The sequence below is a fragment of the Ailuropoda melanoleuca genome, chromosome 15 (genome assembly GCF_002007445.2).
Source record: "Ailuropoda melanoleuca isolate Jingjing chromosome 15, ASM200744v2, whole genome shotgun sequence".
NCBI lineage: Eukaryota > Metazoa > Chordata > Mammalia > Carnivora > Ursidae > Ailuropoda > Ailuropoda melanoleuca.
The window spans coordinates 84,158,779-84,184,547 of record NC_048232.1 but is presented as its reverse complement, the minus strand read 5'-3'; the positions used below and the strand labels follow the sequence as shown (position 1 = coordinate 84,184,547).

General features: G+C 45.4%; 2 protein-coding genes across 6 annotated transcripts in view; one reads left to right on the top strand and one right to left on the bottom strand.

Annotated features, from left to right (window-relative positions):
* Positions 1-373: 373 nt before the first annotated feature.
* Positions 374-8,415, top strand: SNU13 (small nuclear ribonucleoprotein 13). 2 transcript variants are annotated; one of them, XM_002929277.4, is made up of 3 exons: positions 374-517; positions 6,205-6,325; positions 7,176-8,415. In XM_002929277.4, the coding sequence occupies exons 1-3, from the start codon at positions 515-517 to the stop codon at positions 7,436-7,438; spliced, it is 387 nt and encodes a 128-aa protein (XP_002929323.1). In that variant the 5' UTR covers positions 374-514; the 3' UTR covers positions 7,439-8,415. The 2 variants fall into 2 exon arrangements, with proteins under 2 accessions (XP_002929323.1, XP_002929324.1); XM_002929278.4 differs by lacking the exon at positions 374-517 and adding an exon at positions 4,595-4,746.
* The window catches only part of XRCC6 (X-ray repair cross complementing 6), a 28,297-nt gene continuing 10,032 nt past the window's right edge, over positions 7,505-25,769 (bottom strand). For 2 of the 4 annotated variants that reach the window (XM_019809970.2, XM_019809971.2), the window contains 7 exons: positions 25,044-25,230; positions 22,912-23,080; positions 21,795-21,956; positions 20,170-20,299; positions 19,633-19,733; positions 16,157-16,270; positions 11,286-14,010 (listed from right to left, as the gene is read on the bottom strand). In XM_019809970.2, coding sequence (XP_019665529.1) covers positions 13,817-14,010; positions 16,157-16,270; positions 19,633-19,733; positions 20,170-20,299; positions 21,795-21,956; positions 22,912-23,080; positions 25,044-25,230 — 1,057 coding nt within the window. In that variant the 3' untranslated portion in view covers positions 11,286-13,816. The other 2 variants (XM_034643602.1, XM_034643603.1) reach the window with 2 other exon arrangements.

Here is a 25,769-nt window from a genome sequence, read left to right as displayed (position 1 = left end):
GCTTCTCCCTCTCCCCACTGCTTGAGCTCTCTCTCATTATATCTCTCTCTCAAATAAATAAAATCTTTTTTTAAAAAAGGATATCTAAATACGAAGGAGAGCATTTAGGATTACCCATCATTACCTCCATACCGTTCTGTCACCAGTGTAGGGTCAAAAAGATGATTTTGAAAGCACAAGAATGTGCTCAAAGATAAAGAGGCAATGGAACCGATGACACCACTGAAACCTGTTGATGTGTGTATGTGTATGCATGTTTAATTCATTGTTCCTAACAAAGATTTGTAGTATAATAAAAACAAAAATTGCAAACTGCGGCCCCTCTCCCAGAACCTACGCAGTTCCGGGGCGCCCTTAGAGGACGCATCCACCCGCTTGTAACGGCGTCACTTCCGCTTCCTGCCGCACGCGGCCATTTCCATTTCTCCGGCGCGACTTTCCGGCTCAGGCGCGCGCGCTCCCGCTCTGACGTCGCCTGCGCTCCGAGGGGTGGCGGGACCGCGGAATCGCAGATATGGTGAGTGCGTGCTCTTGGCGCCCGGCCTGGGAAGCGGGAGACTCCGGGTTCGTTTCACTCCCTGGACCGCCGGGGCTTAGAACGTACGCTGTCTAGACAACCCGGCTGGGGGTTAGACTTCCGCCGGCCGGGAAGTCCCAGCTGTCCGGCCCCGAGTTAGAACTCGGGCAGCCATGGGGCCCCAGCAGCCCCGCTCGAGGTTAGAACTCGGGAAGCCTCAGAGTCCCAACTGCTGTCTGTGGTCGGGGGTACTTTGCAGCACTCTGTGCGCGTGGCCGAAAGCGTCGGGAGAGTGGAGGAGCCCTGGCCCAACGTGGGAGAAAGAGACCAACCCACGTGGGAGAGAGTAGAAAGTTGGATGAAAAACTTGGCTCCATTTTTTTTTTAATTTTCCTTTTTGGGGATTGCTAAGGGATGGTGTGGAACCCAGGATTCAGATCAGCCTCCCCTTCCCCACTTCCCTATTTGTTGATGTTCAGGAGAGGGAAATACAGATTTCCATGGATCTGCGCCTTAGTGCCCGCCGAGAGTTACACGTGCCAGGGACTTATGGGAGCCTTTGGCGTTTGGGGGCTGTGGGAAATGTAGAGTGACCCCGAACCCCGGCCTGGGTTGACGAAAGGCTTCCGGGAGGCGGTACTCTCCCAAATCAGAGGTCCTGGTAGCACCACGTGCAACTTCTCTAAGCTGTTGGTGATCTCCCAATTTTTAATCAACTGTTGGTTGGTAGCTGGTTTTGTTTAGCACTTGGTAAGGAAGGAACAGTTTGCAAAGAGCTTCCACTTCCATGGTGACGTTTAATCCTTCCAACGGAGCTTGGATCCCGTTGGGCATCTTCCCCCTTTTTGGTTCCCCCCACCCCGTATTTTGAAGCTAGTACGTGGCTGAGCCTAGAACTTGAAACCAACTCGTCTTACACAATTCCGTGAAAAGTTAATAGGGTGGTCTCTAGTTGAACTTAGAAGAAATTTCCATCAACTGTGAAATGGGGATAACGATGCATGAGGATGTTGTGATGATTAAATGAGATAACGCAGGGGCGTTTGGGTGGGTCAGTGGTTTGAGCCTCCCACTATTGGTTTTCTCCCAGGTCATGATCTCAGGATTCGAGGAGCGGCACCGTGTCTGGCTCCATGCTCAGCGTGGTGTCCGCTTGGGATTCTCTCTCCGCCTCCACCCTGCTTGCTCTGACGTGCGCACTCTCTCTCAAATAATAAAACTTTTTAAAAGAATTAAATGAGATAATGCATGTTAAATACCTAATCCTAATACTTAGTATGGTATTAATGAGCACGCAGTGTTTGTTGTTAAAACTTTTCGGGGTGTTTTTTGGCTTTTTGGTGTACAGGGAGACCAAACGGATTAGGCTAGGGATGAAAATTAGCTAGCAGTATGGTTTCATTCCTTCACTCATTTTGCTAACCCTCGAAAAAATTAAAAGGTGAACAAATACACACTAAGCAAATTTCAGTTACTATTTATGAGCCGACCTTTTATTGTTGATTGTAATTAAAACGATAAGTTGAGGCCTCTTTGATGGTTTTTCCGGCTCCTGAAGTCTTCCCTTTTTATGAATTTAATATTTTGTTAAGAGTTGAGAATCCTAAATTCCAGAGACTGCATTGGGAATACCTGACAAGGGACGTCTGGGTGGCTCATTTGGTTAAGCAGATGCCTTTGGCTCGGGTCATGATTACAGGGGTCCTGGAATCAAGTCCCACAACCAGCTCCTTGCTCAACGGGGAGCCTGTTTGTCCCTTTGCCTGCCACTCCTTCTGCTTGTGCTTTCTCTCTCTGACTGTTAAATAAAAAAACAAAATATTTTTAAAAATCTGATTTTTTTAAAAGTGTATATTTAGTAGTGATTTGAATTAAAGTGTTGTTGGGTCCTTTATTGTTGATGAACATTAGATTTTGATAAGTCAAGGACATGGGTTGTAATATCTCAGGCAGCCACCAAAAGAATACAGATCTGTAAGTCCAAGCCAGTAAAAGGAATAGTAGTGTGAAAATAAACCCAAAGGAAGGAAAGAAAGAAAAAGAAACGTATCAATTGGAACAAACAGAAGGCACAAAAGGATTTGAACCTAATACATCAGTACTTACGTAAATATAGAAAGAGACCAAGTGCTCCAATCAAGACAGATTAAAAAGACTGGTAAATAAATGTATGCCAAGTTAAAAGGTGTGGTGTAGCCTCTATAAACATAAAGAAATAGGTTTTAAGGTGCAAGGCAGGGACGCCTGGGTGGCTCAGTTGGTTAAGTGTCTGCCTTTGGCTCAGGTCAGGATCATGGGATTCTGGCATCGGCAGGGTGTCTGCTTCTCCTTCTGCCTTCCCCTGCTGGTGCTTGCTCAGTTTCTCTCTCTTCCTCTCTCAAGTACATAAATAAAATCTTTAAAAAGGTGAAATGCATCTGTGAAAATCAACAGTGGCTAAAAAAATAAGGTATGAATAAAATAAAAATGACATAATTACAAGAAGAAATAGACAAATATGCAATTATATAGCATTTAAGTATATAAATGATTGATGGTGAAGCCAGAACATCAGTATGGAAATAGAGGATTTGAACAACACCTTCAATAAACTTGATCTAGTGGTCGTAGTGAATCTAGTGAATAAAGTCATAATTTGAAAACAGAACTGATCAGTAATGAGAATACCACACACCAGAGCATGTAGGAAGCAGCTAGAGTATTACCTGGAACTGAAAATGTTTATGTTGGAAGGAAAGGAACTATAAAAGGTAGGGAAAGAATAAAAGGACAAAAGAAATTATTGAAAAAGCAAATAGATCCGACTGTTATAGGGAAGACAGTCAAAATTTTCTTTGAAAAGTCCCCTCCAGTGAGATTAATCAAGAAAATAAGCAAAAGAGGTAGAAGTAAGGGGTAGCAAACATGCAGGAGACATAGTCTGCAGATATTAAAAAGGATATTATGAACAGTTGATAGCTATAAATACCAAAACTGAGATGAAATGAATAAATGCCTGAAAAAAATGTAATGTATCAAAACCAATTTAAGTAGAAATAAAACTGAAGGGGCACCTGGGTGGCACAGACGGTTAAGCACCTGCCTTTGGCTCAGGTCAGGATCCCAGGGTCCTGGAATCGAGTCCCATTCCAGGCTCCCTGCTCAATGGGGAGCCTGCTTCTCCCTGTCCCTCTGCCTGCTGCTCCCCCTGCTTGTGGTCTTTCTCTGTCAAATAAATAAATAAAATCTTAAAAATAATAAAACTGAAGAGTAAAGAAGCAAAGTTAAATTTTTTTTCATGAAAAAAATCCTGTAGTTTCGAAAATAGTTTTGAAAATAGCTTTATTGAGATAATTTATGTACTATAAAAAGTTCATCACCTGTTTGAAGTGTGTAGTTCAGTGGTTTTTTTTCTTATATTTACAGAGTTGTGCAACCCCTGTTGTAGAATTTTAGAACATTTTTATCACCCTTCCCAAGAAACCTTATGTCTCTTAGCTAAAGGATATAAAATTATAAGAGCCTATTTAAGTTGGTTTTACCTCAGGAATGCACAATTGGCTTAACATTAGAAAAACTGTGGCGGAAAAAAAACGGAAAAAGTATTTTTCATCTGAGTCAGCACCAAAAAAATCTGACAGAATTCAACACCAATTTGTTTAAGGAAGAAATTCTTTTTTCATTTTTTATTTAAATTCAATTAGCCAACTGATAGTACATCATTAGTTTTAGAGAAATTCTTAATACAGTAGAAAATAAAGTGAATTTTTTTCTTAATAAAGTGAATTTTCTTAGCCTGAAATTTCTAGGAGTAAATTTAAAAGGTATTAAGCCTTTTGGGAAAATTGTAAAGCCTTATTGAAAAGTACTGAAGTAGTATATATATTTAAGTGATGGATAGATTCTGCATGCTAAGTCTTTTACCGCAGTTGGGATTATATCAAATCTACAAATCAGATTGTCCCAGCAGATTTTTGTGGGCCTTGAAAAGCTGATTCTAGAATGTATGCAGAACAGCGGACCAATAATGAGGAGACCTTTCCCCTACTTATTCAGGGAACTCTAGCCCTCACTTAATACTTCATCCTGGGACCACTGCCGTATTTTAGGGCCCGGGAGTTTTGGTGCAATCTCCCTCTTGATGTCACTTCCGCTTACATCACCCCTGCGTCACTTCCTGCTTCTCTGCGGGTGGGTCATTTCTGTGTCCTTGCGGTATCAGGCAGGAGACCACCGAAACAGACGCAATGGTGAGTGTTCCCACCGGGCTGTCACCCACGGGTCACCACTTAGAGCTGCGGTGCCGCGTGCCGGATGCCGCGGTCCAGCCTCCAAAACCAGGGTTGGACTCAACCGCCGCGGCGAACCGCTCATTGCTCACGATCATAACGTGGGGTGCACCCGAATATTATATACAAATATATATAGTTGTAAAAAGGATCATAGGGAAAACAAATGAGAAATTAATGAAAATGGTTGAACTCGAGAGGTAGGGATGAGGAGGAAAGAATGGTATAAGCAGCCCCCGTCCAGTTCGTTCCCTACATGGGTTATTTTGAAGCAAAGCCAATGACGTAGCATTTTATTCATAGGTATTAAAATATGTGTAAAATAAGGGTTTTTAGCAACTGCAATGCCATCATAATTACCCAAAATTTAATAATTCTGTAATATTAAATACCTAATATTAGAATCAAAGGCTTGATCAGATTTTTTTTTCCTTTTTTTTTTTTTAACCCCCACGACTACTTGGACACAGATATTTTGTTCTTCAAGAGGGGTGATGATCACATGGCATCTTGTGATGTTGGTAGCTGTTAATCAGTGTCTGGAGCTATTAATGTATGTCTGGATTAATTACCTAATGAACATGGGTTGCAGGATGGTGGGATTTGATTGAATCATTCCTTCTTTATTAGGTGGAATAATGATACAAGAGAAAGTTGTCATCGATTTGTTACCTAGTGATACAGTCTGTGTAGGAAAGGTGGGAATGAATGCTTTACTGTTTACCAGTTTTCAAAACACTTTCAGCTCACTAAAATAGCTTTTACTTTGAAAACATGTAGATGTTTTATATATTTGAAAAGTAAAATCTTAATTTTTTTAAGCAAGCTGAATACAAAGGAACCCAAATTGTATATCAAATTGATAACCACAGGAAAAAAAAATGATTTGAATAACTTGAATATAGTACTCTGACTAGATGGCCCTAGTCAGGTATATTCTAGGAACAAAAAGAAAGTTCTACCTTCTTGCTAGAGGTACCAACCATTTTGTTGGTACCAGCCATTTTTTATGTACTAACAGGTCAGGTAAATGAGAAAATTACGTTTTGGAAACCAGGATTTTTAGTGAGGACAGAGGAAGATTTGAATACTGAATGGGGAATAGAGAGAGAAAACTTTGTGCTACATTTCTATAAATTATACCTTGATTTTGATTCAGTAAATTTGTATGACTCAAGTGGATACTGAACCATGAGAACCCATTTGTAATCCATTTGCTATAATATTACCAAGCAAAAGAGAGGCAAATAAAAGTAAATAAGCTTTAGTGTACATCATTGGACTGGGTAATTGCTAAAAAATTTTTTAAGCTGATCATTGTCTCTCTCAGTTGTTAATTGAAGTGTTTCGTGAATTGTCTGGAACAATTTCTGATTCAGTTTGATGCTTTAATGATTCCCCCCACTTCCCACCCCATAGACTGAGGCTGATGTGAATCCGAAGGCCTACCCCCTCGCAGACGCCCACCTCACCAAGAAACTACTGGACCTTGTTCAGCAGTCATGTAACTACAAGCAGCTTCGGAAAGGAGCCAATGAAGGTAAGGCAGCCAGAGAGTGCTTCAGGTAGAATGATAAAGGCACTGTCTCTGGCTTAGATTTCCAGTTCGGAAAGAGGGCTGAATACTCTTGATTGGAACCGGTGGAAGGACTTTAAGAGCAGCATTTTGGCAGTAGGTGCTAAAGGTTCATGGACTAAGAATTATTTCCGATCTACTGGTTGTTAACATTTTGCAGCATTTGCCTTCTGCTGAGAATGAGAGTCAAGATTTGAACTTGGGCATTGTGGCTCCATAGTCTGCTCTCGTCAGTACTTCTGCATTAACAGAGTATGTCTGTGCACTAGCACTGGGCCACAGAGATGAGCAGTCAGGAGTGGTTAAACAATGCTGTGGGGTGCTGATTTTGCTTGGTAAGTTGCATACGGTGTGAGCTTTCCAGAAATATTGCTTATGACAAATTGGGATGGTAAAACCTGGATCCTTCCTTGATCACAGAGTTTGAGAAGCGATCTACCGCAAAGCCTCGTGCTGGCAGAGCTTGTGTGCAGTCTGTTCCTGTCAACCAGGCGGGGGATGGTGGTGACTTGGACAAGTGTGATGGTCGAGGAGAGGAAAGAAGTGGTCTGTTTCAGGATGTGTTTTCACAGAACTGATGGGTTTGATGTAGGGTTTGAGAAAGGCATGGAGGATGGCTAATTGACGCTTAAATCCCTTATCACTTCCCAGGGCCACTATGGGACACAGAGAATTGCTTGTGCCTTGGGATTTTTGCCCAGTTCTCTCGAACTTGTGTTTCTTTTCCTTGGAAATTGCTTTGTTGTAGCTTCCATGCCCAACCCCCCCCCCCCCCCCCCCCCCCCCCCCCCCCCCCCTGTCCTTCTCTCCTCAGCCACCAAAACCCTCAACAGAGGCATCTCTGAGTTCATCGTGATGGCTGCAGATGCTGAGCCCCTGGAAATCATCCTGCACCTTCCACTGCTATGTGAGGATAAGAATGTGCCCTATGTGTTTGTGCGCTCGAAGCAGGCCCTGGGGCGGGCCTGCGGGGTCTCCAGACCTGTCATCGCCTGTTCTGTCACCATCAAAGAAGGCTCACAGCTGAAGCAGCAGATCCAGTCCATTCAGCAGTCCATTGAAAGGCTCTTAGTCTAAACCAGTGGCCTCTGCCCCACTCCTCACTGAATCCTCCCCCTGGGTTTGTGTATCATATTGTCTGTGTTCACATGTAGTTTCTCCAGCTCCTTCTCGTTATATTCTAGTACTAAATCTGGGTTTTGCATTTTTGTATTATTTTTATTTTGTTTTATAGGATGTTATCCATATATTAATCCCCCACCCCAATCTCCCATTCTACTCTCTCTGCCGTCCTATCCTCTCTTTTGAAAAATGAACTAATGCCGAAAACGGGCGGAAACAGAGTGGTGACACCATTCAAAGGCAGGGAAGAGCCAGGCTAGAGATCTGGTTCCAACATTCAGGCGCTAACTTCCTGCTGTATGTAGGACATGATGGATGTAAACGCCATTCACTTTGTATCCCTTGTGCCTGGAGAACAGAATCATTCCATACGTGTTTGCCCGCTAGGGGGTTATGTATCATTTGGGGAGAAAGCATGTATTCTGTGAGGTCGTTAGATGTATGTCCAAGTGTCATTTGCCGATACCACTGCTGTCTGCTTTGGTCATGTGATATTATTCCCCCTCTCCCCCAACTCCCAACCATGCCCCTGAGGGTGGCGGGGCAGCAGCATACCAAAGAGATGTGCTGCAGAATTCCAGAGGCTGCCTGGACCAGTCAGACATGAGGCAGCTGACCTAGGTCTTGAAGGAATCCAGAGTGGCTAGGGAAAAAAAGGGTCAGCTGATGCCGGAATGAGGAAGTCTGGGCAAGTCACAGAGACCTGACTGGAAGCTACAGCAGAGATGTTGGCATCAAGGAAACATCCTCTCTGGTGAATGGAGATGTCTTCAGTGGACACTTAGTACCAGCTCTGAGAGCCCTGACTCCCGTTTCCTGCCACGATGTGGGTCAGATGTATGTACTCTTTATCACATCGAAGGACAGTGCTAGTGTGTCATTCTTGTGAGCATCCTAATAAAGAAATATATTCATATTCCGATTTAAAGAAAGTGTGAGTCTTGGTATGTAGCCAGCTAATACCTGAACGAGGAACTGCTTAGCATTATTAGAATGGTTATAGCTTCTCAAGCTTTTTACCAAGAATGTGTGGAAAAGCCACTACCTCAGGTGATTTCTATTGCTCAGAGTATCTTGTACAGACATGATCGTTGAGGTGTTGCTCTCATGCTAGAAAGGGTTTCTCACCCACAGCACTGCTGATGTTTTGGGGCTGGATAATTCTTTACAGTAGGGGGCTGCCCCTCCGCTGCTGAATGTTCAGCAGCATCTCTGGCCTTTACCCACCAGATGTCAGTAGCAATCTCCCACCCCTAAGACGTTGCCAGATGTTCCCTGGTGGCAGTCACCCCTGGTTGAGAACTGTTGCAGAACTAGGGCTCCTAGTAGCCTTTGGCAGATGCTAGAGAGGTGGGGGGGGTAGGTGATGACTGAAGCCATTGCCACCTCACCTGCCTCTTCTACCCATTATCTTAGGCTAAGCACCATGAGATCCGTGTACCTCAGCAAGAGAAGTTCTCTTCCGAAGTATAGATAACTGGATACCATAATGGTCAGAAGAGTGAGGATTTTATTTAGTGTCCTTTAGGTCAGCTTGGGACCATATGAGGAAACTTGGAAACCACCCTGTCCTGCTGAGGCCTGTTCTGTGCCTACTGGGCTAGTCATTTCTCCCAGCTCATTCCAGTGTTTATATAGCCCCACCCCACCCTAAGCAGTTTTAGATTTGTGGATGGTGGAGTTTGAGGTGCTTACTGTCTTTTGTTGTGTATATACATTTATAATCATACCTTAAAAGACGGAAATAATTTGGGGGATGCTGAAAGTTCAAGAAGACTGATCTCCACCTAGGTGGAAACCGGGCCATCTCCACTAGAGCCCTAAGAAGTGGGGTGGGGCAGGGACTCCTGGGATCTTCACCCCTCACACCCAGTTTACTCTGGAGTGTTAGCCCAGTTGCCATGGCCACATCATAAGCCTTCATAGGGCAGGGTGTTCATCTACGATCCTCTGAAAAAAACTGGGTCTTCTCCCCTGGTCCTAGTGGCCTCCACTGCCTGTCCTGTGTCTGCCTCTCCACCATGTTCTGTCTTTGCTTAGTGTTTCACATTTGGTTTCTCCAACACTCCAAACCTACTTTCTTCTCATATTTGGTGTTCCTTTACTGTACTGATGGCTTTCTCATGCCAGCCTTGATTCAAGTATCACTTCTGTAGGGCCTGAGGTACAAACTACCTCATCTCTCCTCTTGCCCCCAGTGCTGTGACATCAATTTTTAACTTGTCCTTAACTAGTCTCTGAGGTGGTTTTCTGATTATCGCCCTCATGAGAGAGCAGGAACTTGGGTGATGCCCTAGCACCTGCGGCAGTGCCCTAACATGGATGCTCCAAAAGTGGAGAGTGAATAATTCCTAAAGCCTAGACATGCAAGCAGGGACATCAAGTAATTTCCATCCAGCCATCCATGAAGATGGTTGCAGAATTTTGCATATAAACATTTTGGAGAGAATCCAGTGGCTTTCATCATGTCTGAAAGGGTCCTCTGACCCCAAACACACTGGTTAGGAACTTCTGTTTTAGAATAAGTTTCCTGAGAGGCCCCACGATTAAGGAATATTTTTTACATTTATAATAATGACCTTGCTAAAGGTCATTTGTAGTCTGTTAAGTACTAAATAATGCATTTCCATTATCTTTAATCCCAAACTGTGATAGGGAAGGAAGGGGAGCTTGTTTTAGACAGTTATCCCCGAGTCCCTCTCAACGTCAGCTAAGTTACATTTTGAGAAATCAGGTATGTGCCTCTAATTTTAGCAGACATATCTGCTTACGGTGGGGGTCGGGTAGGTGGATATAACTGCTTGTCCTCTTCTGAAGGAAGAAAAAGTATCAAGTGAATATTTTCCATGATGTCCTATGGCAGCCAGCTCCAAGACGGCCGCCAGTGATGCTCACGTCCTGGAATTCACGCCCTTGTGCAGTCTGAGCCCACACCAACTCAGAGCTGGACTGATGACCAACATGGCGGAATGATGTGTGACTTCTAAGGCTCCATAAAAGACATTACAGCTTCTGCCTTCATGTCTTTGGATTACTGGCTATGAGGGAAGTCATAGCCGTGTTGTGAAGTCCTTTAAGCAACCTGTAAAGAGGTCTGAAGGCTTCTAGCCAATAGCTAGCATTAACTGCCAGCCACGGCAATGAGCCTGTCTCATCTGTACTCACAGGATCTTAATTTACAGAGGTGACTACAAATTAAGGAGAGGAGAGGTCGATGCCATTGGAAGAATTTATTACTTAGATTTGCCAAGAGAAGGAGGCATGCCACACTACACAGGGCCACAAGAGAAGCACCCAAGATTTGGTCAGGTGGTAGAAGCAAGAGCAAGGGGAAAACTTAGGCCACGGTCTTTACTGGGGTTTCTGGCAAAGGCAAGGCAGGGCAAAATAAAACAGCTCAGGATTCACTAGTCTGAACAATTCCAGTGGGCTTTGGGCTGTAAGAGTGGTTTCGAGTTGCCTGGCAGCTGGCCCTGGGATGACTTAGGGCAGGGGCAATGTTGGTAAGGTGTTTGGCTTACATGAGAGACATGCCAGCAAATACACTGTTAACTATGTTCACGAACTAGGTAGCCCTGGGAGGGGCAGTTTCTCCCCAGGCTTATAAGCACCCCCCACCCCAGATGTCAAAACAAAATACAGAAAATTAAAAACCAGATTAATCAGCCTTCTTGTAAGTGGATCCTCCAGCCTCAGTCAATCTTTCGGAGGACTGCAGGCCTGACCAACATCTTGCATGCAACCTCATGATTAACTTCAAGCCAGCCTATCCGCGTCCCAGTTCCTTACACACAGAAATGGCAAGAGACAGTAAGTGTTATTGTTTTTAAGCCAAGTTTTGAGCTGATTTGTTACATAGCAACAGATCACTGAGGTTGTGGGGGTTGGTGACACTGAGGGGGTCAACACAGCAATAAATACGGCCATGTCAAAACCGTAGGGTCACGCAGAACACCAGAGGTGCTGGCAGGGCCCACAAGGGAAACGCTCCCGGCTGCTTCAGAGTGGCCAGAAGTAAATCCCAGGTGGGACTGGCTTTCATACGTGAAGCAGTCGGTTACAGTAAGGATTATTACACATTCAGGGACAAACTAGAAAGACTGGATAGTCCTCTGAGTATAGCAGGTGTCTGTTTCCCCTCCGTATGGATTTGAGGTTGGAATTTCTGGATGAGGGGGAGGGAGCGGAAGTAGATGACTAATCTCTCCCAGAGTTCGTGGTCCTGCTTGCTTTTCTTCTAATATTTTAATAAGAAATTAAAACAAGACGTATCAGAAGATGTTCCCTCTGCATCTGACCTGGAGGTACAAACGCATACGCGCAAGCGTTTGCTTGCTGCGGTGCTCTCCAGCTGCTGCCCACCGCAGCACCACCTGCCCAGGCTGGTGCGCTGACCCCACCCTTCCCACCGGCGGTGCGCATGCGCGGCGTTTCTCCATTGCCACCCCCCCACCCCCGCACCACCACCCAGGACATCACCACCCCCTGGCGGACTGAAGTGTGTTTGCAGCCAGAGGGGTTAGTCGGCTCAGAGCTAGACCTACTAAGCAGCGTGTGAATGTGTTTTCTCATTTTCACCATTCCACATTATCATTCTTATTATAAATATGAGGAAACTGTGGCTCGAAAATGCCAGGTAAATTGCCCACACTCACTTGTACGTATGTGGGGAGGAAAGATGCACATTTACTAAATCTGATTTAGGAGCTTACAAAAGCCCAACCAAATCACGTTTGGTTATGTTTCTTCTCCTGGAGGACCAACAGCAGAGAAAGCAAGCGTCGTTAATTTACGGAGAGAGATCATACCACCAATGTGTATCACAGACCTCACATGGTTATTTTTCTGACATCACACTACCTTGAGCTCTTTCATTCTCTCCACTTTGTAAATAGAACTAAGGGAAAGGAGCCTGGACTCGGGTAAGGTCCCTCAGGAGTGCACAGAAAAGCCTGGAACTCACTCTAGGCTCCTCCTCATGAGCCAGGAAATCCAGCGTTTAAAACAAAGGCCCAGCAATGATACTCATTCTTACTCTCCTACTCATGACTAGCCTGGATTCTAGTCTATCTTTGTAGTGTTAGTAACGTCCTCTAGAACCTGGGGTTTCCAAGCATGCCGCATTTAAAAGGGATGGTCTAATTTCTCAACAAGAACAAGCACTTACTATATTAAATGGTTCTGCATTATCTTGCTGTGTCCTCAAAAGCATCTCTTCTAACTGGAGAATTAACTTCCCTTTCCCCCGATAAGGAAAGAAAGCCAAACAAGAACATAACATCTGCTTTCCAAGTAAAAACAAAACAAAAAGCATAGTGCTCAGAGAACAAAGAATCCAAAACTGAAAATCTCTTACAAGAGTAACTTAAGGCCTCCTGTAACTCATGAGATGCTCATTCTGGTCCTGAAAGACACAGGACCTATAAACTCTGAATCTCAAGCTATCCTTGGAAGTTACAAACCCTTCCAGATGCTTTCCTTCCTTCTCTCAGGCTAATTCTTCAAAAGCAGTATCAGCAGAAAGAGCAGGAGAGGGACAGGGAGCATAGACGAGGGATGGCGTTGCAGGGAGAGGGACAGGGGACACAAAGAGAAAAAGACCCTACCCTGCTCCTCATCCCCCTTTCCAAATACTAGGACCTCTCCTCACCTTACTACAGCTCTCCTGAAAAATAGGAGGAATAACTCCTTTCACTTATACTAGAACCCAAATTCTGAGGGCAACAGAAAATGTACGTAGCTTCATATATCTGAATGTCACATTAAAATGAATGCAGCATGAAGGGGGCTATTTGCTGATGAAGCAAATGGTACTAGGATTAGAAATGTTTACATTCTTATTGCTTCTGGAAATCTGATCTTTAGGTCTAAATTAAGATGCAATGAAAGGGAAAACAGATGGAAAGCCAAAGGATGGGTGAACATTGCCAGGGCTTGTCATTCCTGAAGTATGCCCACCTGTCCTTAATTGTCACATTCTCCCCTCCCTTCACTGATATTTGTTTCCATTTTCATGATGATGTGTTCCTAATGGGAGAGAAAATTAAGCTAATAGCCAATGGCAAGTGACCTTTGGATGTGAGGCAGACACATATTTCTGTTTCACACTAAAGAACAGTATATAGTATAAAGTTAGGGCTCTTTATTCAGACAATAAAGCACAGCAAAGCGGGAGGGCTATGCTGTCTCCATAGCAACAGAGCATCTCATAAACATAAAGTCCTTGGCTTGTATCAAGCAGACTCTTCCTAGCTCAGGAGAAACATGTTTTAACTTGATGAGAACAAAATCAGGCAGCCTGGCTAGAGTGCAGAAGGGGGGCTGGCCAGCAGGTCAGTTCTGGAAGTGCTTAGTGAGCACGTCCAGCAGTTCCTGCTTCTTTAACCCGCCCCTCAGCCCATACACCCTGCAGGCTTCCTTCAGCATGGGCACAGTGAGCTTCCCCAGCGTGCCCTTGCTCACGTGGGCCCTCAGATCCTCTGCAGATAACTCCATCTTGGGCCTTTTGCTTCCAGAACCTTCATCACCTGGGGGAAAGGTCAGGAGGGAGTGTTGGAAATGCAACCAGTGGCATCCTAGCTACCTTGCACAGGGGCCCTCCTATGATCTGGGTTGCAGTTAACCGTTTTCCACAAGGCTGTGGGACTCACCTAGAACACCATGGGAGGGTGGGTTTTGATTTTTTTAAGATTTACTTATCTATTTGAGAGGGAGAGAGACCGCACACGGCAGGGAGGGGCAGAGGGAAAGGGACAGTGAGTCCTAAGCAGACTCTGTGCTGAACCCGACATGGGGCTCGATCCCACGACCCTGACATCAGGACCTGAGTCGAAACCAAGAGTTGGACGTTAACCAACTGTACCACCAAGTCGCCCCTGGAGGGTGTTTGGATAAGACAGCTTCATTTAAGCATAAAGTCAAAACTGTACCACACCAAGAAGGGAGTTCAAAGGAGTGTAAGTGCCACATTTACCCAAAATTGGTGCTCACTTGGGTAAGTCATTCCTTCCTTCCTTCATTCAAAAAGCACTTACGGAGCACTGTGTAAAGTACTAAAGCACCAGACTAGGTGACGTGAAAGTGCAGACGGAGGGGAATAAACAAGTAAGCCACCGAGGTGTGCACAGTGTGAAGAGCTATGACAGCAGCTCACACAGGGCTCTACAGGAGTCACTTCTGATGCAAAAGAGAGAAAGCTCCATGGCCACCCACCTAGGCTCTCACAGCTCTGCTTCCTTGTAGGGCTGCTAGGCAAGCAAAGCCCACATTTGGCTTTGCTAGACCAAAAATAGCCAAAAAGATTACAACCTAAGCCAGAACTATTCCCACATGCTGAGGAACTCACAACATGCTGTCCTGGAAAAGGGGAGAATCACGGTAAGAGTACTTTGGGTCTAGCAGTAAGAAAAAGGATAGTCCAATAGAAAAAAATGGTTATTTTTTCTAGAAGTTCACAGAAAAAAAAAAAAAACTTCAATAAAACTACATCTTGGGGCGCCTGGGTGGCTCAGTCGGCTAAGTGTCTGCCTTTGGCTCAGGTCGTAATCTCAGGGTCCTGGGATCAAGCCCAACCTTAGGCTCCCTGCTCAGTGGGGGGATCCTGCTTCTCCCTCTAACTTTGCACGCCCCCCCACTCATGCTTTCTCATTATATCTCAAATAAATAAATAAAATCTTAAAAAAAACCCAAAAGCCAAAAAACAAAACTACATCTCATTTGGGACACCTGGGTGGCTTAGTCAGTTAAGTGTCCGAATCTTGATCTTAGCACAGGTCTTGATCTCAGGGTCATGAGTTCAAGCCCCACACTGAGCTCCACAATGGGCATGGAGCTTACTTAAAATAAAAAAAAAATTAAAAATTAAAATTAAAAAACAAAACAAAACAAAACTACATCTCATTCATAACTGGAGAATTGCAAATAAACATAGGATATAGTTTTCTATTATTCTTTGTGAAAAAAAGAAATAGTATATCAAGTCCAGTGCTGGTGAGAATGTAAGGAAATACACCCAGCCTTTCTTGAATAGGGCATAAATTGTATCGCTTTTTCAGAAGCCAACTGGCAATTCTGATCAGAATTTTATTTTATTTTTTTTTAAAGATTTTATTTATTTATTTGACAGAGATAGAGACAGCCAGCGAGAGAGGGAACACAAGCAGGGAGAGTGGGAGAGGAAGAAGCAGGCTCATAGCGGAGGAGCCTGATGTGGGGCTCGATCCCATAACGCCGGGATCACGCCCTGAGCCGAAGGCAGACGCTTAACCGCTGTGCCACCCAGGCGCCCCCTGATCAGAATTTTAAATGTCGACACCTTGACCCAGCAATACCACTGCCAGAAATTTATCCTAGATAAACAGTGGATCTGCTCGCACAAGAACGCAACAGTGGTTCACATTCACTGCAGCATATGCATCAAGAAAGGTCTGGTTGAATAAACTGTGTACATCTACCCACTGAAGTACTCTGGAGCCTTGTTTTTTAAATATGGTAGCTTTGTATGGACATAACTCTCCAACATATGTAGCTAAGTAACAAAATAAACTAGAAAACAACGTGAATACTAGTCCATTTGTACTGAAATACGTAGATTTGTAGAGAAATTTCTGAAGGGACATGATCCTCTGTGATAGGACCATAAAGGCAACTTTAAAAAATAACCCAGCTCCTCACCTTGTTTCCGCTTGGGAACTTTTCCTTCAGGATTGTAATCTGGTGGGTAGACAAGCTCCTTAAACTCATTCACCAGGGAGCCCAGTCTTCTATCTATTGCTTCAATTTTAGGCACTAGAAAATCAAAACACAAGAAGAGTGGCCCGGTGAGTCAGGAGCCCTGGCTTCCTGTCCAGTTCCAAGTCTACAGGGACCAGAGGAGAAAGCACCTAACTGCTGGGGTTGGGGGAAGTCAGGGGAGGATCCAGGAGGCAACTGACCTGGCCATGAATGCATTCAAGGAAGCCTCTCTAATACTGATCAAGTACCTTCTAACAATCGCATTTAATGAGTACTCACTACAGCCAGGCACCCTTCTAAATGCTCTAAACTTATTTTTTAACTTAATCCTCTAGAGGGTAGGTAAATTGGTCTCCCTGCTTTACAGAGGGAAGCCAAGAGGTTAAATGACCTGCCCAAGGCCAAAGAGCTGGGAGTGACATAGTTACGAACTGGGCTAGATTCTGGGGTGTCAAACAAGAGTCCATGCCCCCAGTGGGCTTACAGTCTCATCAGGGCAAGGAGGTGGTGAAAAGATAAATGCAGTAGGTGGCAAGGGCATGAAGGAAGGGACTGAACAAGGCACACTGGACCACGGGAGGGGTCAGGAAATACTTTCTGCAGCCGGGTCTGGAAAGCTGGGCGTTCTTCCTCAGGCAGATACTATTCCAAGCAGGAAAAGGCACACGGGTAAGAAAGGGCAGGTGACATACAGCTTGACGGTAAAAGGTCAGCAGGGTAGGGCCAGCAAGGAGGCTGGGAAAGGCAGTCATGGCGAGGTCATGGAAGCCTTGAACACCCACCCGGGACTTAGACATTATCCTGAGAACAGTGGGGAAACTCTGAAGCACTATGAGCTTGGGGGGCGGGGGAGGGACACACACGATCCCACCTGCATTTTAGAAAGATCCCCTGGAGCTGTGTGTGGAGTATGAACTGAAGGCGGGGAGAAGGGCTCATAAACCCAAGAAGCGGCAGAACTGACGGACATATAGACGGAATGTGAGGTGGGGCAGCCGCGGGGAGGTGGTGGCTGACGGGAGGGCAGGAGCATTCCCCAAGACCGATACGATAGGAAAAAGCTACCTCTGGGGGAAAGAGTATTTTTGTTACTTTACCAGGATTTAGTTTGTAGAGCCTGTGACATGAGCTGTGTCACATCAAGGGCAGGCATGAGGAGACGAGTCTCACCATCTCCTCATGTGGCCACATTTGCAAAGTACTGAGGGGAGCTCCTGGCACAATGTCACAGCCAAACCGGGCCCCGGCCCAGTCAGAAGCCCCATGTTCCAGACTACACGAGTGTCTGAGAGAACTCTGATTCTCAACCTAGGAACCAGCTCGGACTTTTGAAAAATACTGATGTCCCAACCCTTCGCCCAGAGATTCTGATTTAATTGGTCTGCGGGTGAGGCCTAAACAGCCAGGTTGTTGTTTTTTTTTTTTTAAGTCCCCCCAGACGATTCTGTTGTACAGCCAAAGTTGAGAACCAGTATGCTAATGGTAGGAAGGGTTGTTGTAAGACAGACAGCTGGGTCCCAACCTGAGTTTCAGAATTAGTCGGCTTGAGAAAGTGCTCAAAATTGGCATTTCTGACAAGTTTCCAGGTGATGTGAGTGCTGCTGGTCCGGGAAGCACTCTCAGAACCACTGGTATAGCCTGTGGAGGCCACCTAGGGAGAAGTGAAGTGACAGAGAAAGATGGGGCCCAAGGTCACCTAGAGCGCTCCCATGTTTGCAGGAGAAAAAAACTGAAACAGGCCCAGCAACAGAGTCCTGGGTTGCTGTGGGCCCAGGAGAAAAACAAAGACAGCATGGCATCCCAAAACCAAACGGAGAAATGGACAAAACAATCGTGGGTCTCAGTAAGTGATTTAATACGAGAAAGCCATTATCATTGTGTCAGAGGGAAGCAGAGACACATTGGAGTAGAGGTGAGTGAAGAACGTAAAAGGGCAAAGAGTCAAAGCTTTCGGATGTCTGAGCAGTAGGAAAGTCGGGCCCCGAAGCAGATGGCCACCGGGCAGGGCGGCCGCGGTTCTGGCCAGAGCCAAGCAGAAAGGACAGGGCTGGGGACACAGGCTCAGGAGTCACATAAATGAGGGGACCCTGGAGGCTGTGGAAGCAGACAAGATAACCAAAAGAAAGGGAGACAGGAGGGGCTGAGAAGTTAGAGGGAACATCAGAGCAGCCAAAAGTGTTTTGAAAATAGGAAGAGAAAACACGACTTGCAGTAAAATTACAAAACAGGAGCCAGGATGCAAGAGGCCGAGGCCACGGTTAGGAACAAAGAGGACGCTATGGAATTCGCCTGAAGTCATCAAGAAGGACGGGCCACATCACGCCAGCCTTGCCCTCCTGCCAGACCCGGCTAACAGTCACACCGCAGCACAGAGGCAGCGGCTCTTACAGCTCTCGTGCTGGGCTGCTTGGTCTAGCGTAAGAGATCATTAATAACTGGGGAGCTAAGCAGGCCACACTAATTGTTCGGATCTTTTCAAACCCCTGTCAAGAGCCTTCATTAAATCCCATCTGTTTCCCACTGGGTATTTACTGACATCACTAAACCACACATGTGCTTTCATGAAATACACAAGAGAATCACCATCAAGAAAGGGACTGGGGGGGCGCCTGGGTGGCACAGCGGTTGGGCGTCGGCCTTCAGCTCAGGGCGTGATCCCAGCGTTGTGGGATCGAGCCCCACATCAGGCTCCTCCGCTATGAGCCTGCTTCTTCCTCCCACTCCCCCTGCCTGTGTTCCCTCTCCTCGCTGGCTGTCTCTATCTCTGTCGAATAAATAAATAAAATCTTTAAAAAAAAAAAAAAAAAAGAAAGGGACTGGCAGCAAGCTCAGAGCTCAACCAAGGAGGCCAGGCCGATCTCCCTGATGCTGGGTAACGAGATGGATCCTCTCAAGCAGAACACACAGTCTCTGGGAGAGACGGGAAGCACCGTGGAACTGAGCAAGGGCTCCGTGCCCGACTCCCTGGATTCTAAACCCAGATCCACTGCTCCCCACTCTGGGCCTCGGCGCATCCCTCCCTTCTCTAGAAAACAAGGCCAACAGCAGCACCTACCTTATAGTTACGAGAATTAAATGAGTCAACAACACCCAGGACAACAGTGCCCGGCACACAGTGAGCGCTCAATAAATGTTAGATTATTTTTTTACTTTTACCAACATGAATTCATGAGGTGGCCTCGTTCAAAGGCAGGTCTCAGAAGCCTGGCACTTTCCTCTCCTCTCCCGACAGAACCAGCCAAATCTGCTTCAAGCGGTCTATGCTGGTCTAGAAAATCTCTCAGACATGGCTGGAACTAGGAGGTGACGTCTCTAGAGGGTGCTAGGAAATGCAGCCACCTTTCTGGTCCAGAGTGAGATCGTTACGAAAAACCCCCGTGGGAGGAACCACGGAGCCTCGCCCCAGCCCTTCTTACGGGTCAGGTCCACCGCTTGCTCGGGCTCCATGAGATCCAAAGCTAGTGCCTCCAGGTTCCTGAAGTGTTGCTGCAGCACTGGGTTCTCGAAGCTGTCACTTCTAGTAAAACAATCATAATAGCATAAATCCATTAAAACACTGAAACGTTTAAAAAATAAATGAATAAAATTACTAAATAAACCCGACTGAGGCAACATAGGCCTGGGGTCAGCTGAGGAAAACAGCCCACATCATACAGCAGGGAGTCTTGTCTCTTGAATCAACTTTTCTCTAATTTTCAATTTACTGGGAATCCAAAAGCTAATTTAAAAGCAAACAACACCTGCCCATCTGTCTGTCACGAGACGCAGTGGGCAGAGAGAGACATGGAGGAGGCAGGCCGTGAAGTATGGAAACAAGACGAAGGAGAGGAGGTGGGATGTGGGGAGAGAAAGAACCTGAACACTCTTTCTCCCCAAGCTCAGCAGCAGCCTGGGGGTAAAAGAATCCTCTCACCTCAGGGGACAGTTCCAGAAGAGATGGACCCACTACTCACCTGTAGTTGAATCGGAGCTTCTGAACAATAGCCTTCATCTTGTCTATCTGCTCTGGGTTCGCCAAGACTTTTTCAGTAAAGGGCACCCTCCGTTTATCGTCAGCATAGGGTAAGAAGACAAGCTGGAAGCCTGAAGAAGGGAGATAAGTTTTCTGAGATTTGACTTCACCAAAGGTTTCAGTTACCGAGTCGTCATTTGTCTCTCAACTCCACATTCACCCTTGCAGGTCCTGTGATGCTGGGACTGGGACCCTGCCAACCCTACTTCTCCTTTATCAGCTGATTCCTCCGAGCACCGGCCTGACCAACTCCCTCTGGAACCTGCAGAGTGGAGAGGGAGGCAGTAGTACTCCTTTGCGTGCCCTCCTGTCCCTGCCAGCCTTGCCCAACCGTGGCTCTTCACCAGGGCCCTTCACCTGCTGGGAACATTTGGTTCCAACCTCTGGCTTTCTTGACACACCCAGAGCCAGTGGGGCAGTGCCCCCCTCCCTGGGGGGCTGAGTCCCAGCTCCATCAGGCCGTCCTCTGAGCTTCCACCTCTCCCCTTGGCTCCTCCACTCCCACCCTACGCTAAAAGGAAAGAGGAAGGGTTATCAGGCTGCTCCTGTTCCAGGTTCTAAGAGACTCGAAAATCTAGACTGGAATCAATGGCTGCTGCCAGGTGAAGGGCCCTTGCTGGCAAAGCCAACAGCGCTGAGCAAGAGGAAGGAGCAAGTCCCTTTGCTCTCCTCTCCCCTGCGGTCTCCCTCAAGCACCCACTACTGACAGAGCCTGACAGAGAGTCAGCTGCCCAAGGAGGAAACTGGGTTTGCAGAGTGTAAGCCTCAGCAGCACAGAGCGTAACGGGAGGCATTTGGAGCTGAGAGACAAGGGCTTCCTAACTGACATACGAAGCTATTCCTCAGCATTCTGATCACAAATATAACATTTTCAAATATACAAATACAACATTTTCAAAGAGTTACTTTATAGTTTATTTTTATTAGCAATGGCTAAAGAAGAAAGAAGACTACTTTGTACTAGGCACTTATACATTTATTAACTTGTTTCAAATGGGAAACCACCTGAAGAGAAAGGTGTTCCAGAATTCTCATCTTTGCAGATAAGGAATATAAATAGAAAGGTTAAATTATTTGCCCAAGCCGGCCAGGTAACAAGTGGCAGAGATGGGCCTGAAACAAAAGAAAGTAAACTTTTCCACACGTAAGAATAAGTAAAGTCTGACTTCAAAACCCATGGTCTTTCTACTATCCTCACTGCCTTGGTGTATGCAGAGGACAAACCAAACATTAAACATTGCAAAGGTATCTAACAATGGCTTTCAGTAAAAAAAGGTGTCAGCATTTGAGCCATAACTTCGTCAGTAACCTGCAAACAGTCCCTATGCAGACAATTCTCAATCGTGGCTACAGAGCTGCCTTGTACAGTTGTACATGCTGAGCACTGCACAACCATATTTGTCAGCTTTACCTGGCTCTGCATCAAATCCACCTGTGAAACCCTAAAAACACACCTTTCCCAGACCTCATTCCTGGAGACTCTGGTTCAGATCAGTTCAGATCCTATGGAGGGATTCCAAAGTCTGAGCAAGGTTCAGAAGCACTGAACATATCTTTTCCACATACCTGGGGGAGTCAGCTGAATTTTCTGGTCATCCAGCTCTTCTTCTTGTGGCAACAAGGCCACAAAATAAGGAGGGATGTTCTGACGGGGGGTGTATCTGCACACTGCCATGACCTCCTTCTCCAGACACTTTGTGAGGAGAGCACTGAACAGCGTTGAGCTCCCTGGAAAACAAATATCCCAGGGGTCTGCAACCTAAAGGTATCTCCTCCTTTTTTCCCTCTTAGCCCATATTATAAGCCTATGATTTCTCCTCCATTTTCTTAAAAGGGCTTATGATACTTCATCAGGAAAGGTGTGATGAGCCCAGAGCTGAAGGGAAAGTGCGCAGAGGCGCAGAAAGGAAGAGAAAGGAAAGCAAGGAGAGATTAGATGCCTCAAACACTGTTTCAGAGTGTGAATTATTAACATTAGTTCACTTTTACTATCTTTAGACTAACGATAAGAGCCCCAGTTATTAATAAAAGCCAACCAGGGGCGCCTGGGTGGCACAGCGGTTAAGCGTCTGCCTTCAGCTCAGGGCGTGATCCCAGCGTTATGGGAGAGCCCCACATCGGGCTCCTCTGCTATGAGCCTGCTTTCTTCCTCTCCCACTCCCCCTGCTGTGTTCCCTCTCTCGCTGGCTGTCTCTGTCTCTGTCAAATAAATAAATAAATAAAATCTTAAAAAAAAAAAATAAATAAATAAATAAATAAAAGCCAACCAGGTCAAACCCAGGGGTTCATCAGCTACAGCACAGAGGAATATAGGTCTGGACAGCACAAACACAATGACCTAGTTCACAGCATCTTTAATTGCCAACACCAGGGAATAAAACTGGGTTTTGTTGGTTTTTTTTTTTTTCTTTTTCTTTTTAACTCTCTACCTGACGGCTCAAAGAGAGACTTCCATAGGAAGTAAGTTTTAAAAATTCCAATTCCATAGCCCCTCCTGGATATTCACAACGTGTATCAGTGTATTATAGGTCCTACAGAAATCTCTTTAACTTTCTTTAGTCCCAAATTTCCAAAACTTAGCTGAGCATGAAACACTTCCAAAATACCCCCTTAATACACCCTATCCAGTTTCCAAGCAGATCTGCCTTCTGTTCCTCATTTACCCTCGGTCTACAGGACATACCGTTCACCAGGGACTCTTCAGGGTACACGAACAGGGAGGGCCTCAGGTAATGGTGTTTCTTCAGCATTATCAAGGGCTTGAAACCGATGAGAATCAAACCTGGTTCATCAAAGCGTTTCAGCTCTTCTGTCTCCTCTCTCTCTAGTACAATCTGACGATTCCCATAGTTCTAAAGGAAGGGGAACACGAGAGCCACATACACAGGCTACGTGGAGATGCAAAATGATTGCCACACGACACTAGCAAGTTAAAATCAGCTTCCTTCTAAGGAACAGGAAGATGGCTCACCACCAAGGGCATCTTCCCCCTACCACAGGGAGCAAACATTTACTGAGTGCTTGCCCGGCACCTACGTTCGCCATCCACTTCGATGTGCAGTGTCCGGCCTAGGCGGCAGAGGTTCAGAACTGTTTTACAGATGAGCGAGCTGAGTCTTGATGGTTGGTAACTTGCTCCAGGTTATACAACTGAATTGGGCTTTAAACCACCATCTCTCTGGAGCTGAAGGCCAAGCTCTTTAGGTATTTATTCCTTCCCTCAGCTAACATATACCAAACCCTCAGCATCATCCCTGACCCACAAAGGAAACTCAAGCCACGCCTAGTTACCGAGAGGACCTCTGTCAGGTACTGTGGTAGGTCTGAGCAAACACGCATATTATTACCTCCAAACTTTCATTTTGCATTGTGGTCGTCGATATATGACTGGTAACAGAACTTAGCAACAGAGTCCAATTTGAGTTTAATGAACAGAACAGAGCCCTCAAGTTTTTTTGTAGGCACACTGGATCAAGAAAGAAACTCCATGCCCAGAAGAGCTACTGCCTATGAATAAACCAACATGGAGAACTAGTTACTTCCAAAATGGAAGAGGAGATTTCTTATCTTCTCCTTCAGAAAGTAGGACAAAACACTCCGGCTCGAGATCTGTGCTCCAAAAAATACCTCATGGGTTGAATCAAAATAGTATTTAATTTTAGTCACTTAGTTGATCCTTCTAGGTCCTGAACTTCTGCAAAAAATCTCAGATTCTCTCTCACATTTTGCCTAATTAAAAAGGATGACTCATTTGATTTTAATTTTAGATATCCAATCTAAATTGAACAAAGACTGAACAAAGGTGAGAGAATGAAGAAAGATAATGTTCTGCATTCTTTTTGTTTTTTTTTTAAAGATTTTATTTATTTATTTGACAGAGATAGAGACAGCCAGTGAGAGAGGGAACACAAGCAGGAGGAGTGGGAGAGGAAGAAGCAGGCTCATAGCAGAGGAGCCTGATGTGGGGCTCGATCCCACAACGTCAGGATCACGCCCTGAGCCAAAGGCAGATGCTTAACCGCTGTGCCACCCAGGCGCCCCAATGTTCTGCATTCTTAGTCTGTCCTTCAGATTAAGAAAGGCATACGTGTTTCATTTCAAAGCACAGGAAAAAATCTGGTTTGGGGGGAAAAAAAAGAAACCTCTCCCTAAAAAAAAGTACACTTCACACCTAACACATGTTCCCTAGCTCATCTCCCTAGTTAACTGTAAAGCATTTTCTGCTACCGTACCCAAGCAAGGAATTTGACTGTTAGAGAAGAATGCACAGTGGTCAAGGGCTAAAGTTTCCACTGACATTTTTTTTCAAACACTGGTTCTAACTTTCTAGCTGTCAAAGTGTCGATGATCTGGACGCTGGGGCGGCTGGCTGGCTCAGCGGGACAAGCATGCAACTCTTAATCTCGGGGTTGTAAATTCAAGCCCTAAGTTGCCTGTAGAGAGTACTTAAAAATAAAATCTTAAAAAAAAATGATCAGGGTGCCTGGGTGCCTCAGTCGGTTAAGTGTCTGCCTTCGACTCAGGTCATGATCTCAGGGTCCTGGGATCGAGCCCCATGTCGGGCTCCCTGCTCAGAGGGGAGTCTGTTTCTCCCTCTCCCTCTGCCCCTCTCCCGGCTCCTGCTTTCTCTCTCTCACTCTCTGTCTCTCAAATAAATAAATAAAATATTTAAAACAAAACAAAAGATCTAGATGCCAGTGTTCCAAAGAGGAACAGAGATATACACAGAAAGATATTCAACCGGTTAGGCTAATCAGTGTCTTCCTCCCTGTTAACTCTTCAATGGGACAAAATTCAGTAAGAAGGCAGGCCTACCTGAGACCTCTTGGTGTCGCTAGGCAGAAGCAAACTGCCCGTATTTACGTTAAATGTCCGGGTCTTGGATTTCACTGGTTCATTGGTTTCCCGATAAAGCCTCACTGGAGGAGGTTTGAAAGCCTTCTGGACCATATTATACATGCCGACAGTGAGCGCTATATCTTTGCTGAGCTTAAACTTCAACCTGGAGGAGAGAAAAACAAAAAACCATGGACTGAAAGATTATGCTTTCCTAGCTAAAATTCTTTTCTGGTACCCAAGCCTTGTTTTATTCTCTCCAATAATCCAAATTCCTCAAATATAAATATAACATGTTTTAATAATACAGTAGAGTTTGCTATAATGCTATCTCAGGGTCTATACCACAAAAATTAGTTTCAGAATATACTGTTAAAGTATATTAATAATAAAATAATGATAAAGAGTATACTGTAATAAAAATAATAATGATTGTTTTGGGGTGCCTGGGTAGCTCAGTCGGTTAAGCATCCAACTCTAGATTTCAGCTCAGGTCATGATCTCAGGGCCAGGGGGATGTGAGATCAAGCCCCGCGTTGGGTTCCACACCCAGCGGGGAGTCTGTTTCTCTACCTCTCCCTATGCCCGACCCAACGCCCTCTCTCTAACAAAAAAAACCAAAACAAAAAAAATTCTCTCTCTCTCTCTTCCTCTGCCCCTCCCCCACCATGCACACACACGTTCTCCTTCTCTCTTTGAAAAAAT